We start from the raw sequence: 18,743 nt of genomic DNA, 5'->3' as shown, positions 1-18,743 counted from the left end.
TTCCTCCAGGCCAAAGAGGATGACCCCTGGCTGTTCTGTGACTGGTTCAGGGCCTGCTGAAGGCTCTCTGCCACTGGAGTTCCAGCAGCTTCCAGGAGGTGAGTTGGGGGCAGGAGCTTCTCAACTCCAAGGAGTGTGGTGGGGGTGGGGGCACCAAGCTGTGCAGACCTTCTTTGGGGCTCTTCTTTCCTGTCCACAGCCCTGCTCCTTTGTCCCCCTTGGCAGGCCTGGTGGGGACTCATCTACTTCCTCCTAAGGAGACACCACCAGATGAACCTCAGCCTAGAGGTTCTTAAGGGGCCTTTTTTCAGAAGGAACTTGGGGCCAGGCCAGGAACTCATACTCAAACCTCATCTAGCCGGCTGAGGAAAGGAATACTGGTTCTTCCGTGTACTACTGGGTTCTTGTGTCCAGGGTCACCTGGGCCCACCTGAGCACTCCAGCCTGTTTGTGAAGAACCAGCTACTTCCTGTTTCCAGACTTACTGCCCAGGTCTTGGGAACACAAGCTTATGGAGAGCTCCTGTGTGCAGGCCACACCTGCTGGAGCCTCTTGCTAGCCTCTCTTCCAAATGCCCTTCCATTGGGCTCCTTCTCTGTCCAGAGACAGAAGCTGCAGTTTCTAGGCTTGGCTTCCACACTGGCTCTGCCCGAGGAGTCAGCAGGGAGACTTGGACAGGTCTTGACCCCTCAATAGGCTTGGTTTCAGTCCGTGAAAATTGGGAGCTGGGGTGGTGGGTGAGGAGGCCCCTTTTTAGGGCAAAGATTGCTAAGTGGTAAGAAAGGAGGGTGGTCACACTCAGGACCCCCACTCTGGGACAGGAGGAAGGCCTGAAGCAGAGGTCACTTGTGCCAGACCATGGAAGGGTAGCCCTGTGGGGAGGACCAGCTCCGGGCAGGATTGGAGTGTAGCATGGGGATTGGCATGGCCACCCATCCATGAAAGCCCTGCTGTGGGCGTAGGCAGGCCTGGGGCTTCAGGGCAGAACGGCTTGTGGTTACTCAGCAGACAGGCGGGAAATCCCGGCCTGGGCAACTGCACACACCCCAAGCCTCACTTTCTTCCTCTGGAGCAGAGTGTCCATCTCATAGGTTATTTTAAGGATTCTGTGAGATATGTCTGCAGAGTGCTTATTTAGCATGAGAGAAAGCCCCCTACACGAGGGATCTGTTTTTCTTATCCTTGTTATTATTGAAAGGCTTGTTCTTATTCTTGGGGCCCAGGAAAGGGAAGCTGGCCCTAAAGTGGAGCCTCTGGAGTAAGCCTGTGCCTGGAGACAAGGCAGGCCTGAGGGGGGAGCTCCAGGTCCAGATTTGGTCCAGGAGCTGGGTTATTGCAATTTGATTTCTGGAGTCCCTGTCCTTGGCCTGGGGCAGGACAAAGAGCTGGGGACAAGACGCCCTTGCCCCCTGTAGAGCCTCCAACCTGCAGGGTGACTTCAGGCAAGGGGCTCCTCTTCTTTGAACCCTCCAACATTCGGCTTCCCACCTCACTGCCTCGTTCCTTACCCAGTGGCTGGCAGGGGGAGGTCCAGTAGCTGGAGTGGGGTGGGACTCAGGAAGCAGACGGAGGTGGACAGCATGGGGGCAAGAAACAAAAACTTATGGCCCCAGAGTAAATTCCGCAAAGAATAAATCACAAATAAAAATTAAAAGAAGGAGGAGGAGGAGGAGGAGGAGGAGGAGGAGGAGGAGGAGGAGGAGAAGGAGAAGAAGAAAAGAAGGAGAAGGAGGAGGAAAAGGAGGAGGAGGAGGAGGAAGAGGAGGAAGAGGAGGAGGAGGAAGAGGAGGAGGAGGAGGAGGAGGAAGAGGAGGAGGAGGAGGAGGAGGAGGAGGAGGAGGAGGAGGAGGAGAAGGAGAAGGAGAAGGAGAAGGAGAAGGAGGAGAAGGAGAAGGAGAAGAGAAGGAGAAAACAGCCGCAACAGCAGCAACAGCTGCAGTAGCCTCCAATCCACCTTTGGGTCTCTCTACTGAGCCCTACTGTCCAGTGGGTGGTGTGTCTCCACAGCCTAGAAGATGGACCTTGGGCCTGTCCTCACCCCACTTTTGTTTTAATTGAAAACAAAGTGGTATGAACTTAACAAATGAGTCCAATGTAAACAACCTGGAACTTAAGAAAGCAAAAAATGAAGGTAGCACCCACCCCTCCTGTGCCACATCCACTCTTCAGGGGCAACTACTGACAGCAGTCCAGTATGGATTCTTCCAGAACTTTGGTGTACATTTTCAAATACATAGGCATAGGTAGTTGTATTTTTTTTTTTTTTTTATGATAGTCATACAGAGAGAAAGAGAGAGGCAGAGACACAGGCAGAGGGAGAAGCAGGCTCCATGCACCGGGAGCCTGATGTGGGATTCGATCCCGGGTCTCCAGGATCGCGCCCTGGGCCAAAGGCAGGCGCCAAACCGCTGCGCCACCCAGGGATCCCGGTAGTTGTATTTTTTAAAAGGAATCATGTTATATAGGCAGTTCAGGTTTTTTTATAAGTTAAAAACTCAGTTATTAAATATGAAAACATTGTGTAACCATGATTTTAAAAATTTCTGGAAAATCCAGTTAAGCTTCCCCTCCAAAAAAACCCCCCAAAACAAAAGCAGCCCATAATCTCATCATTCCAGAAATAACCACTCTTACACTTTTTAAAAAAATTTTTTTAAATTTATTTATGATAGTCACACACACAGAGAGAGAGGCAGAGACACAGGCAGAGGGAGAAGCAGGCTCCATGCACCGGGAGCCGATGGGGATTCGATCCCGGGTCTCCAGGATCGCGCCCTGGGCCAAAGTGCACCCAGACCACTCGCACCCAATCACTAGTGAGTTAAAAGGGATCCATTTTCATTTGAGTTTCCTTTTCTTTTTTAACACGTTATAAAACTCAGTTATTAAATATGAAAACCCTGCTGGTCAGCAGTAGGATTTTGGTCAATCGTGTCTGGAAAATGATCAGTATATGGCTCCCTGAAAAAAACCCCCCAAAACAAAAGCAGCCCATAATCTCATCATTCCAGAAATAACCACTCTTACACTTTTTAAAAAAATTTTTTTAAATTTATTTATGATAGTCACACACACAGAGAGAGAGGCAGAGACACAGGCAGAGGGAGAAGCAGGCTCCATGCACCGGGAGCCCGACGCGGGATTCGATCCCGGGTCTCCAGGATTGCGCCCTGGGCCAAATGCCACCCAGGGATCCCCACTCTTAACACCCTAATCACTCATAGGCAAAGGGTATCTCCATATTTTCATTTGATTTATCTCCTCTTTCTTTTTTCTTTGAACACCGTGATGCATACAAATGATGGCATGCATCATACTCATAAGTTATAAAATGTAGTAATGTGGGACGCCTGGCTGGCTCAGCAGTTAAGCGCATCTCCCTTTGGCTCAGGTCGTGGTCCTGGAGTCCTGGGATCTAGTCCCATATCGGGGTCCCTGAATGGAGCCTGCTTCTCCCTCTGCCTGTGTCTTTGCCTCTCTCTGTCTCTCATGAATAAATAAATTAAATATTTAAAAAAAAACAATTGTTTAAGTTATAAAACATAGTAATGTAACAAACCTCTTGAATCCGGGTCCCAGTGGAAGACCAGAGAGGGTAGGAGGAGTGCATGCTTCTGTATTTCCTCCCTCCCCTCCCCTACATCCCTGCCTCCCTGACGAAGACAGCTGTGTTCTTGACTTTTGCTTGTTTAAAACTTTAATCATTCTGATAGGCAAAAGCTCAGTCTGTCCCTGGCTGTGAGAGGTGTCCCTGCTGACAGCTGTTTGCTTAAACAATATAGTGTGTAGTTTTATTTGGTCTTCTGGGATTCGTCTTTTTCACTGCACATGTCTCTACAATCCATCCATGTCACATAGCTCATTCATTTTTCCCTGCTATATAATACTCCACCATGGCATACTGCAAAGGAAACATCAATTTTCCTGCTGATGGATGTATAGGCTGTTTCCGGTTTTGTGTTATTTCAGAGCTACTCTGAACTTTGTCTTGTGCATGTGCAAGAGTTTCTCCGGAGTACATATCCAGGAGTGGAAAGCAAGTTTTTACAATTTCCTTTTCCAGAACGATTAACTTCTTTCATTTGCTTTCTTAAGTAGCTTGTAAATATCCTGGACATTTCTTCCTGTCAGGTGCCTATTGACTTGCATCCTTCATTTTAGCTGGGCTGTGCTTTTGTTTATTTAACCAGGCCCCTATCATGGCTACTATCACATAAAACCCATGTCATGAATACCCCGATAACTCCAAGAAGTAACATAACATTTTTAACCCTGACAACACCCTATGAGCCTGTTCTGCCTATTTTCCAGAGCAGAGGAAGGGTGAGTAATGTGCCAAGCCCCAACAGCTAGTAAGTGGCACAGCTGGACTTGAATCCAAGGGAGGACCCCTGGGTTCACTCCCTGCGACTAGTGGATACAGGGCTCTGGGGGCCCGGGGTAGGGGAGCTCTGGATGAAACTCAACTGATTTCGAGCTCAGTGTGCCCTGGGACTCGGTTTCCCCATCCGGGCTGTGGCGGCAATAAAGCGAGATGAAACAGGCCCCACTCACACTGAAGGGCTCCAGTAGGCTGTTGTAATTTTTTTTTTCATCGCCACTACCGGCTGCCGGAAGGAGCAAGCGAGGCGCCGACGCGGCCCGGGCGCGGGGTCGCCAGCCCCCCACCCCTCCCCGCCGGCGCCGCCCCTGGGCGGAGCCACCCGCGGCCCCTCCAGGCTCCGCCCGCCTCCCTGGCCTGGGCCGGAGCGGCGGCGGCGGCGGCGCTAGGACCCGGCGGGCGGGGGCTGCGGCGGGGCCTGGGCTGCCGGAGCGGCGCGGACCCCGGCTCTCGGCTCCCGGCTCCCGGCTCCCGGAGCCATGTGAGGGGGCTCGGGGGCCTCGGGGGCCGCGGGGGCCGGGCGCTCCCCGGGGGAGGTGAGCGGGCGGTGCGCGGGGGCGGGCAGCGGGAGGGGGGCTCTGCGTGCGCCCGGGGGAGGGGGTCGGGACCCCGGGCCGGGGGGAGATGTGCAGCCCCGGGGCCCCCCCAGACCCACTCTCCCTCGGCGGCCGCGCCTGGACATCCCGGTCCTCGCGCCCAAGGGCTGTCGCGGGGTTCGCGGGGCCCCTGCCGCTGACTGCTCCATTAGGGCTCGGGGACCTGCCGCCGTCCTGCCTCCCTCCTCTCCCCAGCAGGGGCTAGGCTCCGGACCGCCCGGAGTGCGGGAATTGGGGCGGGGGGGCGGGAGGTCAGCGCGAGAGGGGGCGTAGAGGGTGAGTCGCTCCCCACCAGTGGACCTAAGGGCTCAGCGACCCCCCATCTAGACATCAGGAGCCTCCCTCCCCCTTCTCCCCGAGCCCTCCTCCCACGCGGCTCGTGGGGGCGTCTCGACCCTGCAGGAGGACTCCCCGGTGGAGAGGGGCAAAGCCCCCATACAGGGGGCAGGGTGTGTCCCCCCACACACAGCCACGGACTGAGCCCTCCTGCCCGGCCAGTCCCGGGGCTGAGGCCACGCTCCTGGCCCAGCGCTGGATGCCGCCTCCCCAGCACGAGCAAGTCACTCCCCAGCAGGCCTGCTCGCTGGTGCTAGGCCAGGTGCTGAGCACACACTTGGTGGCCTCTGGCCGATTCCACCCGGGGAGATCCCTGAGGGAGATCCCGGCAGGCTCAGCCCTGGACTGCTCCCTGCAAACAAGCCTGCCATCAAGGCTCCCGGGCTGACTCTGGGCAGCTCTGCCTCTCTGTACCTCAGTCTCCTTATCTGTGAAATGGGGAATAAGAGCCCTTCCCTCGCAGGGCTGCCGGGAAGATGGGGTGAGTGGGTGGTACCTAATGTGGCTCCCTGCACATCTTCCTTGGTATTAGAGGGAAGTGGCTAGGCGAGGTATCTGAGAAGGGGCAGTGTTCTGGCAAGCTCAAGGTGAGGCAGGCCTCCAACAATGAATAACCACAAGGCTAACAGGCACTGACCAATCACTTTCAAGCCCCCTACTTCCCTTGCCACATCTGCTGGAATCCTTTCAACAACCCCATAAGTTACCTACTCTTATTATTCCCATTTCAGAGATGAGGAAACTGAGGCTCATAGAGGTCACATGGCTTGCTCGAGGCCCCTCAGCCAGTAAGTGGTGGAACCGGGATTCACACTGGCACCTGAGATGCTGTATGACCGTGGCCTTCTCAGAGCTGGATTGTGATGGGGCTGACCAGGGGGTCCGTGGTCCTGGCTGAGGGCACTCATCAGGCGAAGGTGGGAAGGTAGGGAGGGGGTGGGCCAGGTAACTGGAGTGCCCTGGTGTGTCTGGGGCGTGGGGCATCCGAAGGAAAGGGTAGTGAGAGGAGAGGCTCCGCTGAGAGGTAGCTGGACGGTGAGGGCCCAGACTGCCAGAGGATCAGTGCTGATGGGCGCGACGCTGGGATTCTGGACTCCCGTCTTGCGCCCCAGCGGGGGCTGTGAGTCCGAAGACAAGTTGTTTCCTCTCCTAATGGGCCTCAGTTTCCTGATCTGTATGGTGGGCACTGGTCCCAGCGAGAGCTCCCCCCAGACTGGCCCTTGGGTCCTGGCCCTCGGTCTGGGAGGAATCAGAGACGCGGCCTGGGAGGAGGGGGCCTCACCCGGAGAAGGGGCGGGGTTGTGCGGTGGGCGGAGTCGGGGCCCAGCCAATCAGGAGCGGCATGCGAGGAGCCTCCTTCGGCCTGAGGTTCTGTGGCTCTTCGTGGTGGCGGTGTAGGAGTAAACAGCGGCCAGGTCAGGGAGCGGGGACAGTGGCCGGAGCTGGGAGGCCCCTGGAGGGAAGGACGGAGCTGGGGAGCCCTGGGCCCCTGTTTCTCCCTCCGCACACTCTCCCAGTGGCCTCGAATCTACTGGAGGTGGCTGGAATGCAAGTACTCCCTCCCTTTGGACAGGTGGGGAGATTGAGGTCTGGAGGGGAGCTAGGGCCTGTGAAGATGTCCCCTCGCAGCCGCGGCCGCTAAGGGCAGAAGGGCAGGCAGGAAGGATTGTCCAAGGCTGCCTCGTTACTGGAGGTCCTCCACCCCCCCCACCCCCCCCACCCCCGCTCCGAGGGTGGGACTGTGATTATTGCCCATTGGTGAGTCTGTGCCCTTAACCCCGAGATCTTATTGTTAATTAACGAAGTCATTAAGGGAACCTCCTGCACCCATCTCTGAGGCTTCACAGCGGAGATGGTGAGTGAGGATCCGTGCCGGCCCCACCCTCAGGGAGCTCTCAGCCACTCTCAGCCTAGTGGGGAGGTGACACATAGGAAGTTGTTGGCCTCCCCCAGGCTTGGAGGATGAGAGAGCATGAGCAGGGTGCAGGAGGGCAGGGTGTTCTAGATAGAAGGGACGTGTTGTAGATAGAGGGGACAGTTAATGCAAGATCTGGAAGGGTGCTTTGCAGAGAACTTTGGGGACCTGTAAGGAATATTGCCTTATTCCAAGACCACAGGGACCTACATCAGAGTTTGGGGTAGGAGTGTGCATGGGGCTCTTGCTGGGTTGGGGAGCCAGCCTCAGACCAGTTGGTTGCCTAGGAGAGCTAAGGTGTGGGGAGGTCCCTGTTTGGGGAGCAGAGTGGGAGAGAGCAGGGGACCAAGAGAGAGGCAGGGCTCTGCCACCACCTGGCTGTGTGACCTCAAGCAGGTTGCTGCCCTTTCTGGGCCTCAGTGTCTCCCTCTGCAAAATGGATATGGCCTTGAGCCTTGAAGTCTTGCGTGGGTAAGAGGGCTGGTAGGGTGGGGAGGGTGTAGCCTTTGACCAGCTGTTCTAGGGGAGAGGACTCAAGCCATAACCTTTTCTGTGGCTTGCAGGTGTGACCCCACATCCCTGCCCCCTGGGCCACCTACAGGACGCTGGCCCCTGCCCCTCAGCAGACGCCGGAGAGAGATGAGTAGCAACAAAGTAAGCCCCCCTCATTTCTTGTCCTTATCTCAGCTTTTTACTTTCTCAGTGAAGTGGGCTCCTTTGAGCCTGCCTTCTCAGGCCACTACCAGTGTCTCTTCCCTACCAAGAAGTGGCTGATACCTCAGAGGCTTGAGCTCTGCTGTGGCCACTGATCCCTGTAGCGTTGGGATCAAGCTCCTTTCTCATTCTGGGCTAGGTCCTCTGTCCTCCTAGGTTGACTGGTCCATCTGTGGTCCAGAATTGGCCGAGAAGGTGACTGTGAAGTGCTGTGCAAGGTGGGGGTGGGGTGGGGTGAGCAGGCAGTGGTCAGAGTCAAAGATGACAGGATGTTGGGAGCATCACTCTGAGGGTGTCACAGCAATCCACTCATTCACTACTATGTTCCTGGCCCTGTGGACCCCTTCCTGGGATCCAATGCAGGGCAGCCTTGGCACAGCTTGAGGGTCAGGGGTAGTGTAGTGTGGACATACCAATCTGGGTCAGACTGGGAGACAGAAAGCACACAGTAATTTGAACCAGGAAAGTTTAGTGTAAAGAACTATTAGCTACAGCCAAGCATCGAGTAATGAGGGATTGGAACTCTCAGGAATACAAGACTAGCCAAGAGAAGGAGCAGCCACCACCTGCGGGCCTGAGGCCCAGGCCTTGCTGGAGAGGGCACAGCTCTGGCCCACTGGATGACAGAGACCTTACCCGGTGCTGGGCTGGCAGAAGTTGTCATAAAAACACTTCTGAGCTACGAGGAAGGCTGCCACTCTGAAGAGCCCTCTGAGCCTGTACAAAACTGCTCCAGGGACAGAGCTCTGGCCTCTGGTAGTTGAGTGTACTGCATGAACTGAACTCTGGAGAAGCTGTGTTCCTAGCAAGAGCCAGAGGCACTCTGCTCCCAAACTGCCTGAAGCCAGGTGCCCAAGCAAGCGCAGCTGAGTGCTTCTGGCTGCTGGTCACTGGGTGCTGGGGATGGAGCATGTGCTCTGGAAGCCGTGTGCTGTGGAAGGGCAAGGGCACAGACCAGGTGTCAAGTCCAACTAGAAGCAGGAAGCAAACTCCTTTTGTCTCGCACTGCCTCTCCAGCATCCTTTCCTGACAAAGCTCAATCTGCAATTAATTGGCAAAATGACACTAGGGCCCAGGTCCATTTTCACAGAGCAGGCAAAAAGGGTGAACTTGGAACTGAGGAGAGATACATAAGTAACCAGCACAGAGGGGCTTAGCGCAAGGAGCCAGGACTTCCAGATCTTGTCTCACCATGTGGACCCTGGGCAGATAAATCCCAGTGGATACTTTGGGGATTACTTTCCTACTGTCAGTGACATGATGGGGCACTGGCTGCCCACACATTCCAATTCCTGACCAGATCCATCCCCTCTAGGCTTCATGAATGATAAACATTACAGAGAGTTCCTATTTGGGGAAGACCTTGGGCCCTCTCCTTTGAATGCCTCACCTGACTCTAAGCATCCTTCCAGCTGCAGCTGAGGTATCCCTCTGACACATCCGATCCAATCCAGCGAACCCTCCCCAAGAACCTTCTGTGCTTCTGTGTTCTGGGAGGTGGGATAAGGTGGCCAACGAGACTGTCTCAGTCCCAGCCCACAGAGCTCATGGTCTGACTGGTGGGGAGGGGGTGGGAGACCACAGTGTGACCAGTGCTGTGATGGGGGTGCTCAGGGGCCCGGAGGAGGTGGGGCCTCAACTGGTCTGGAGTGAAGAGCAGGAGTTAGCCAGGCATTGTAGGTGGCAAGGACGAGGCAGGGGCCAGGGACCTGGGGGGTGGCTGGGCACTCATCGGCCCCTCCCCTCTCCAGGAGCAGCGGTCAGCAGTGTTCGTGGTCCTCTTCGCCCTCATCACCATCCTCATCCTCTACAGCTCCAACAGTGCCAATGAGGTCTTCCATTACGGCTCCCTGCGGGGCCGCACCCGCAGGCCCGTCAACCTCAAGAAGTGGAGCATCACGGACGCGTATGTCCCAATTCTTGGCAACAAGGTAGCGTGACCACTTTGGGGAACTCTCTGAGACCAAGCTGATGGTTGGTCTTCCCTGTTACCCACCATCTCTGTTCCCACTCCTCCACCTCTTCTCTCTGATATTTCCATTCTTCCTAAAGGAAAGGGGGGACCCCAGGAGTCAAGGCCTTGGCTTCCAGTGCCATCAGCCCCTGGTTTGCTGTGTGATCTCAGACAGGTACCCTGTCTGTCTCTGGGCCTCCACTTTCTACAAGGTCCCATTTTAACATTGATATCCTACTGCTTTCTGAGTCTGAATCCCTAAGGAGAGGTATTGCTGGCTTTCACTGATCTCTGTCTCTGCAGGGGTGTCCATACAGGGTTTGGGAGCGGAACACTGGAGTACTTGACAACACAAAACAGTCATAATAATGGTTGTCCTTTGTCAATTGCCTGCTGTGTGCCAGGCACTGTGATTAGCAGTAATCATCCACCTACAGAGGCTGTGAGGTCAGCATTGTTATCCTCCTTGAAGAGATGGGGAAACCAAGAGTCAAAGAGGTAAAGTCACTTGTCCAAGGCCACACGGCAAGGGAGGGGCAGAGCCCCAAATCCCTTTGGAGTTGCAGCTGTATAGAGAAGCCAAAGGTCATTCCCAGGGCTTTTGTTTGCCTTGGGTAGCCATGCAACTCAGGCTGTATTTCTGGGGTTCCCTCTATAATCCCCTACGCCGTAAATGTTTTCTGAGAGGCCAGGGAGATAATCATTGGCCTGGAATATGGACTCCACTTTCCAGGAGGAGGAGGTCTCCAGATCCCCTGCCTGCCTCCCTCTCTTCCCTCACAAATCCTCCTAAATCTATCAGGATCTTTGTACACTTGGTGCCTGGGGCTCTGAATACACCCTACTGAGAAAGGGCCCCTTAGCAGGTGTTTAGAGACGGATCAACATCTAACTGAGATCCTAATGCCCTTGAAATAAAAATAACGGAACCTAGGAGAAAGTAGAAGAGCTTGAGTGCGGGTAGAGGCAGTGCTGAGCTTGTAGCTACCTCCAGCCTGACAGGGGAAGCCAGTAGAGCTCGGGAAAGCTGCAAAAGCCATCAGCTGAGGTCCATGGGACCAATTGTTGGATCTTGGAGTAAGGGCTCAGGGAAGACTGCCTGGAAGAGGTAGCACCTGAATTTAGGCTTAACGGGTAAACAGGAATTCCATGGGTAGAAGATAGGTCCCAGAGAACTCATGGTTCCAACTCATTCAGCAGTGGGGAAACAGGCCCAGAGGGGCTTCCACCCTTTCCTAACTGACAAGGTGGTGTCTTGTTGGTGGGTGTTGTGGAAATGTCATGGGTGCCCTGGGCAGGATTCCCTCCTATGGGAACTGGAGTAAGGCTGGGGCTCTGGGGCCACACAGAGTTGGGTTCCTACCCAAACACTCCACTCCTCTGCTGTGTGCCTTTGGGGACATCCCTGCATGACTGTCTTGTCCTCCTGGTCCTTCACTCTGCCCCAACCAAGCAGCCTTTTGCTTCTCAACATACCATGGTCATTCCCACTTCAGAACCTCTGGTCTTGCTGTTCCTCCTGCCTTGCGTACTTTCCTATGTGGTTCCTTTTCATCCTCCAGGTCTCCGCTCTGAGAGCCCCCCATGCCCCAGATGATCTTTTCTAGCCCCTACTCCTGTCTCTCTTGATCCCTTGCCCCTACTGTATTATCTTCATAACATGTTTTACTCACCACCTGGTGTCATTTTGTCTTTTACTTGTTCCCTGACTCTCTGTGAGCTTCTTGAAGGTAGGAATGGGGTCTCTTTTATTCATTGCTCTGTCCCTGGCATTTGGCCATTAGCTAGCTTGATGTAATATTTGTTGAATGTTGAGTGAGGAGCCTTTAGTTTCCTTGTCTTTAAGATGGGCAAAATAGGGGCACCTGGGTGGCTTAGTCAGTGAAGTGTCTGCTTTCAGCTCAGGTCATGATCTCAGGGTCCTGGGATCGAGCCCTGCATCTGGCTCCCTGCTCTGTAGGGAACCTGCTTCTCCTTCCCCCTCTGCACCTCCCGACACACAATCTCTAAATATACAAACAGGTAAATAAATATGAATAAAATAAAATGGGTAAAATAATTCCTGCCTCCCAGATGCCTGGATGTACAGGGCATAGGGCCTGGCACTGAGTGGTCACGACAGTGTTGACTTTCCTTGCTCCCCACAGACGCTGCCATCCCGGTGCCACCAGTGTGTGATTGTCACCAGCTCTAGCCACCTGCTGGGAACCAAGCTGGGTCCCGAGATTGAGCGAGCCGAGTGCACAATCCGCATGAATGATGCGCCCACCACGGGCTACTCAGCCGATGTAGGCAACAAGACCACCTTCCGTGTGGTAGCCCATTCCAGCGTATTCCGTGTGCTGCGGAGGCCCCAGGAGTTCGTCAACCGGACCCCCGAAACCGTGTTTATCTTTTGGGGCCCCCCAAACAAGATGCAGAAGCCCCAGGGCAGCCTTGTGCGCGTCATCCAGCGGGCAGGCCTGGTGTTCCCCAACATGGAGGCCTATGCCGTCTCTCCCGGCCGCATGCGCCAATTTGACGACCTCTTCCGGGGTGAGACGGGCAAGGACAGGTACCAGCTTCCTGCCTGCCCCCTCTAGCCAGCCCTGTGCTCCCCCTAAGCATTCTCTGCCTACCAGGCCTTTGGTTTCCAGCATGCACTCCTCTGAAGCTGTGGTCACTTCCTGCTACCCTCTGGTCAGATTTTCCAGGAGAATCTTCTTCACGTCTAGCCCCTAGCCTGGGTCACTTCCAGCATGCTCTGCACGGTCTCGTCTCCCCAGGAGGGCTTCCTCCCAGCATGCATTGGTCTGAGGAAACAGGACTCTTAGCATGCTCTGCTCTAAGGCGGCATACTCACTCCTAGAATCTTTCTAGGAGAACTCCCTGTCGCTCATGGCAGGTATTCACTGTACCCAGCATGTCTTGCTTGAGGCACACAGTTGCTCCCAGCATGCTCTATCCTAAGGGTACATCTTTCCCAGCATGTCCTTTTCTGGCTGATCCCCCCAGAAGAGCTAGGCCAGTGCTATCCAATAGAAATATAATGCAAGCCGTGTATGTAATTAAAATTTTTATAGTAGCCAAATTAAAAAAGTAAAAGGAAACAGGTGAAATTGATTTGAATATATTTTATTTAACCCAAAACACTCAACATCTATACCCTGTATTTTTTTCGGTTTGATTAATCCCTAAATATTTAAGATTTGAGGGAGCTATTATAAATTTTACTTAAAATTTTAGGGAGTTTCCATTTATTTATTGCTAGTATATAGGAATACAATTATTTTTTGTGTGTTGGCCTTATATCCTATAATCCTGCTAAACTTACATATTGGTTCTGGGAGATTTTTCTAGGTTCATTGGGTTTTCTATGCACGTAATCATGTTGTAAGGACATGTAATTCAGAACACCTTTATTTCTTCCTTTCTAATCTGTATGCATCTTATTTCTTTTTCTTGCCTTATTGCACTGGCTAGGACTTTGATACAAGGTCAAATTATACGGGGGATGATGAGAGTAGACATCCTTGCCTTGGTCGCCATCTTGGGAAAGCATTTGGCCTTTCGTCATTGAATATGACGTTAGCTGTACAGTGTTTAGTTATCCTTTACCAAACTGAAGAAGTTCCCTTCTCTAATTTACTAAGAGTTTTCATCATTATTGGATATTGAATTTTATTTTATTTTTTTTGGATATTGAATTTTATCGAGTGTTTTTCTGCATCAATTGATATGATCATGTGGTTTTTCTTAAGGCTATTACTATGGTGGATTATACCACCATATATATTTTTGAATATTGATTGATTTTTGAATATCGAATCAGACTTGCATTTCTGGAATAAATTTCACTTGGTTGTAGTGTATTATTTTTATATAGTGCTGGATATGACATGCTAATATATTTTTTTAAGATTTTATTTATTCATGAGAGACACACAGAGAGAGGCAGAGACATAGGCAGAGGGAGCCCTTGCAAGGAGCCCGACGTGAGACTTGATCCCAGATCCTCAGATCACACCCTGAGCCAGAGGCAGATGCTCAACCACTGAGCCACTCAGGCATCCCAACATGCTAATATTTTGTTGAGATTTTTGTGTCTGTACTCAGGAGACATACCAATGTGTAGTTTTGTTTTGTTTTTGTACTGTCTTTGCATGGTTTTTGATATTATGGGTAATGCTGGCCTCAGAAAATGTGTAGAATTGGTGTTATTTCTTCTTCAAATGTTTGGTAGAATCTGTCAATGACACTATCCGGACCTGGAGAGTTCTTTTTGAAGATTTTCTGTTTTTTTAAAGATTTATTTATTTATTCATAAGAGACACATAAAGACCCAGACGTAGGCAGAGGGAGAAGCAGGCTCCCTGCAGGGAGCCGGTTGTGGGATTCAATCCTGATCCCGGATCTCAGGATCATGCTCTGAACCAGAGGCAGACGCTCAACCACTGAGCCACCCAGGTGTCCCTCTTTTTTGAAGGTTTTTTTTTTTAAGGCTTTTTAAAAAAATTATTTATTTATTTATTTGTTTATTTATTTATTTATTTATGAGAGAGAGAGAGAGAGAGAGAGGCAGAGACACAGGAGGAGGGAGAAGCAGGCTCCATGCCAGGAGCCTGACATGGGACTCGATCCCAGGACTCCAGGATCGCACCCTGGGCCAAAGGCAGGCGCTAAACTGCTGGGCCACCCAGGGATCCCCCTTTTTGAAGGTTTTGAATGATGAATTCAATTTCTTAATAGTCACACACACTCAGGTTCATCTGTTTCACCTTGACTGAGTTTTGGTAGTTTCTGATTTTCAATCTAAGTTGAGGATTTTATGTATGTAATTGTTTGTGGTTTGCTTATTGCCCTTCTCATGTCTACAGGGTCTGTGATATATAATCTCTGTTTTATTATTGATAGTGGTAACTTCTGTCTTTTCTCTCTTTTTCTTTGTCAGTCTTGTGAGAGGTTCATTTTCTTCTTAAACTTCCCCAAGAACCAAAACAAAAACAAAAACAAAAACTTCCCCAAGAACCACCTTCAATCAAATATATCCAAACTATTTTCAGTTTAACATATAATCAAAAACTACCAGTGACATTTTCTATGTTTTTTCTTTCATACTAAAACTCCCATGCATATTTTACACGAATGGCACATTTCAACCACATGTCATGCTACTGGCTGCTGTAGTGGGCAGCTCAGCTCTAGGTCCTTGGCTACTTTCCATGCCTTGCTCTGAACCTGTGGTCACCGCATGACCTTCTCTGATTAGTCTCCCATTAGTTTGCTCCTAGTGTGGGCATGGCTGCTCTTAGCAAGCTCTATCAAGCAAGACCACGAGTCTAGTGAGCTCATGGTCACTTGTGACCTGCCCTACTCTGACTAATCTCTCCAGTTGATTCCCAGCATGCCCTGTTCCTTCAAAGGCGCTCTCTCCACACCCTTCGTCTCTGCCCAGACAAGTCCTCTGCCAGCATGCCCATGCTCCCACAGTGGGGCTTGAGCAAGGGGGTCACTGAAGTTGGGGGAGGGCCCCAGTGGGGGTGGGGGTGGGAGGAGTTTCGGGAAACTCCAGGCGGATTGACCTTCCCATGTGTGTGCCCCCTCATTGTGCCCCCTCTCTGCCCCCAGGGAAAAGTCTCATTCGTGGTTGAGCACCGGCTGGTTCACCATGGTGATTGCAGTGGAGCTGTGTGACCATGTGCACGTCTACGGCATGGTCCCCCCTGACTACTGCAGGTGAGCCCCGGATAGGGCCCAGAAACTTCGGCTGGGGGTGCCTCTGAGGGCCTCTATGGTATTCAAATTGCTCTGCAGAGATCTAGGCTTCTTGGGGCTTCTCCCCTCAACTCAGCCAGAGTCCAAAATTCATATATTAATAACTGTTATTATTATATGAAAAGTCTGCTAGGTGACAGCTTTTCTTTACCGAGTGCTGACCATGTTCCAAGCCTCGCTACATTTGTGATGTCATTTACTCCTCACAGTGACTCTAATGGGTAGTTACCTTATTTTTTCTGTTCCATAGATGAGAAAAACTGAAGAAAACGTTTTGTGAGTAGCCTAAGGTCCCACAAACAGTAAGCACTGGGGCCAGGCTCCAGAGCCCACCCTTCTTACCACTACCCCTACATCACCACCCTCTTAAGGAAAGGAAAAGTTTTGGTCGTATTAATTAAAAAAAAAAAAAAAAAAGTCGAGTGGTCATAAACCTAGTCTGCTCTACACCCATTTTACAGATGAGGAAACTGAGGCCCTGGGAGAGGCAGGGATTTCCCCCACTGAAATCCTCTAGTAAGTCAGGTGCTGGAAAGCACAAGGGCCCTGCTGGTGCCTGCCCTGCCCTGACAGCCCCCATCTGCTCTGCCCCAGCCAGCGGCCCCGTCTGCAGCGCATGCCCTACCACTACTATGAACCCAAGGGGCCAGATGAGTGTGTCACCTACATCCAGAATGAGCACAGCCGCAAAGGCAACCACCACCGCTTCATCACCGAGAAGAGGGTCTTCTCATCCTGGGCCCAGCTGTATGGAATCACCTTCTCCCACCCCTCCTGGACCTAGGCTACCCTGCCTGTGGACCTCTCACAGGGGACACAGGAGAGTCCTCTCTCCTCCCAGCCACTCAACCAAGGGCCATCTCTTGGCCAATCAGGGCTGGCCGGAGTGTCTTTTGGCCAATCAGGGCCTCGTATCCTCCAGCCAGGGCCTGGGGGTGTCTCTTGACCAATCAGGGATTTGAGCTATGTGGTTAATCAGGGGTGTTGGAGGTATTTCTAGTCCAGTCAGGGTCTGAGCATAGTCTATCAGGGTATTTCTGAAGTTATCTGAGGCTAAGGACATGTGCTTTCCCATGAGGCCTTGGTTCAGTGCCCCAGGATGGACCCCCAATCACTCCCTTATTGGCTGGGACAGTAGGGTCCTGTCCTGAAGAGCTGGGAACCCTGAGCCAGAAAGAGGGTTTGCATGGGAGTGGGAGCTGTCTGGAAGCTAGGCCAGGGCATTTGTGGGCTTATAGGGGGCTACTAGAGGTGGGAGCCCCCATCCGGATCTTGGCTCTGCCCTGAGTGGCTTTGGACAAAACCTTTGCCGCTTCTCTGGTCGCCCTCCTGCCTGTGTCAGGTTCTAATGTGGAGTCTGAGGCCCCCTCCCACTTTCCCCACTGACCTCTTTGGGTCTGTCTTCCAGTAAGACTGGGCCCCTCCCGCCACCACCCTTGCTGGGGGGCTCAGCTCCTGGGGGTTTGGAGTCCCCTTCCTCACTTCCTCCTGGAAACTTAGGGTATTTTTGCACAAACTCCCACAGAGTTTGGGGGGGGGATCTAATAGGAAAGGGATAAACCTTTAGCTATTTTCTTAATCCCTCCACTCAGCTGCCATTAGTTTGGCTCTTAAAGAGCCAGGCTCCCTTTTCTGCCATCTAGCAGTGAGGCTTTCCACCTGTTGGAGTGGCCTCTGGGGCTGAGAAAGGGGGAATCCCAGCCAAATTGGGGTTTCACACAGCCCCTTTGTCGCTGCTGGAATCATCCAAGGGTCTCCCCTCAGCTGGGCCTAGGAAGGCTCTCGGGGGCCAGGAGCCATGTCACCTGGGTTCTGTCCCCTCACTCTAGATCAGGCACTTTATTGTTGGACCTCAGTGGGGTGGGCTTGCCCCTATTCTTCCAGAGCCTGGAAGGGAAGACTAGAGGGCTTCCTGGAGGAGGCTGTGGGCAGGAGGGGTCAGGTGGAGAAGAAAGAGGCCAGCAGCAAGCCTTTGCACACTGGGGTGGGGGCTGGGAGCCGGTGACTACCCCAGACTTGGTTTTGTAATAATTTGTACAGGAATAAATGCACCTAAGCTCTGTTTCTGTTTCCTGTGTCTCGGATCAAGCTTGGCCTTGTCCGGCCCTGTTGTGAGCCTCCTCAGGACAGTGCCCACGCCCTCCAGCCTGGGAGCCCACACTCAGGGCAGCCGGCCATTTCAGCCAGGCAGTGAGTCATGCATTTTGCAGCTTGGGTGGAGACCTGGCAGCTCCAGAGGTGTGTGGGGTTCCCGGAACCAAGCCCACCTGGCTTTTCCAGCGTGACCTCAGGCCAGTCACTTCACCTCTCAGAGCACCGATTCCTTCAGGGGCGAGACAGGTCCAGACACTGCTCTCCAGGTTCTAGGGAGGCTCCAGGAAAGGGAGGGGCCCCGTGGTAGTTCTGTCCCAGACAGGGCCTGGCCGGGTGGTCAGGACTACAGGACAATGACACTGGGCCCTTTATCGAGGTGACATTCTTCCGGAGGCTTGAAGGGTGAGGAGGAGTCTGTAGAAGTTTGGGGTAAATGCTCCTGGCAGGAAAAAGTGTGTGTGTGTGAGGAGGAATGATATCGTTGTCACAGAAGCAGCTTCAGGGGACTGCAGGAGGCCAGAGCAGCATAACCAAGGGGAGACTGCAGGGGGTAGGTGCTCAGAGTTTGGCTCTAGGGCCTCCGGGAGCTGAGGGCAGGGACATTTCCTGTGAGGCCTGGCCTGAAAAGGAGGCGAGGCCACTGGGCTGCAGCCTGGGGAGGGCCCCGGTGAGCCCTGGACTCCACGCGGCTGCCGCCACGCTCTAGGCAAAAGGTTTGTTTGCTCCAGGTTGGCAGGAGGAAGGGGGTCCATGACCCTGGCTGATTACAACCTGTTGAGGCAGATAAGATGCCCTTGGGAGCAGAGGCCTGACAAAGGCGCTGTGTGAGTTGAGGGCAGGCTGCCGGGACTGCAGGGACGAGGCGGGGGAAGAGCTCTACCCTGGCACTGGGCCAGCTGGGAGGGTGGGCCACAGAGCTGGTAGGCCGCAGAGGCACCGTGCATTGGTTCTTGCTCACATTTACGTTCATGCAACAGGTAGCACATGCCATGTGCTGTG

The 18,743-nt window shown here is 53.0% G+C and overlaps 1 protein-coding gene across 16 annotated transcripts; it reads left to right on the top strand.

Moving 5' to 3' along the window:
- Window positions 1-4,761: 4,761 nt before the first annotated feature.
- ST6GALNAC6 (ST6 N-acetylgalactosaminide alpha-2,6-sialyltransferase 6) lies at window positions 4,762-17,712 on the top strand. 16 transcript variants are annotated; one of them, XM_041726253.1, is made up of 8 exons: window positions 6,688-6,861; window positions 7,625-7,699; window positions 7,792-7,882; window positions 9,694-9,873; window positions 12,044-12,450; window positions 15,504-15,611; window positions 15,901-15,926; window positions 16,249-16,386. In XM_041726253.1, coding segments are annotated over exons 1-7 (867 nt in total). In that variant the 5' UTR covers window positions 6,688-6,859; the 3' UTR covers window positions 15,905-15,926; window positions 16,249-16,386. The 16 variants fall into 16 exon arrangements, 14 of the variants coding, with proteins under 14 accessions (XP_041582188.1, XP_041582183.1, XP_041582181.1 ...); XM_041726254.1 differs by lacking the exons at window positions 6,688-6,861; window positions 7,625-7,699; window positions 15,901-15,926 and adding exons at window positions 4,762-4,917; window positions 6,045-6,101 and having other exon boundaries at window positions 16,245-16,578; XR_005983199.1 differs by lacking the exon at window positions 12,044-12,450 and having other exon boundaries at window positions 6,635-6,861.
- Window positions 17,713-18,743: the final 1,031 nt, after the last annotated feature.

This window comes from Vulpes lagopus, chromosome 12 (assembly GCF_018345385.1).
Source record: "Vulpes lagopus strain Blue_001 chromosome 12, ASM1834538v1, whole genome shotgun sequence".
In the NCBI taxonomy this organism is placed as follows: domain Eukaryota; kingdom Metazoa; phylum Chordata; class Mammalia; order Carnivora; family Canidae; genus Vulpes; species Vulpes lagopus.
This window is presented reverse-complemented; position numbering and strand designations above follow the sequence as displayed.

Excerpts from the sequence above, each read along its gene's own strand:
- ST6GALNAC6 (XM_041726244.1), top strand. Across the intron at positions 9,874-12,043 it reads TCCCAATTCTTGGCAACAAG|ACGCTGCCATCCCGGTGCCA; the intron begins GTAGCGTGACCA and ends TGCTCCCCACAG. Across the intron at positions 12,451-15,503 it reads GGTGAGACGGGCAAGGACAG|GGAAAAGTCTCATTCGTGGT; the intron begins GTACCAGCTTCC and ends CTCTGCCCCCAG.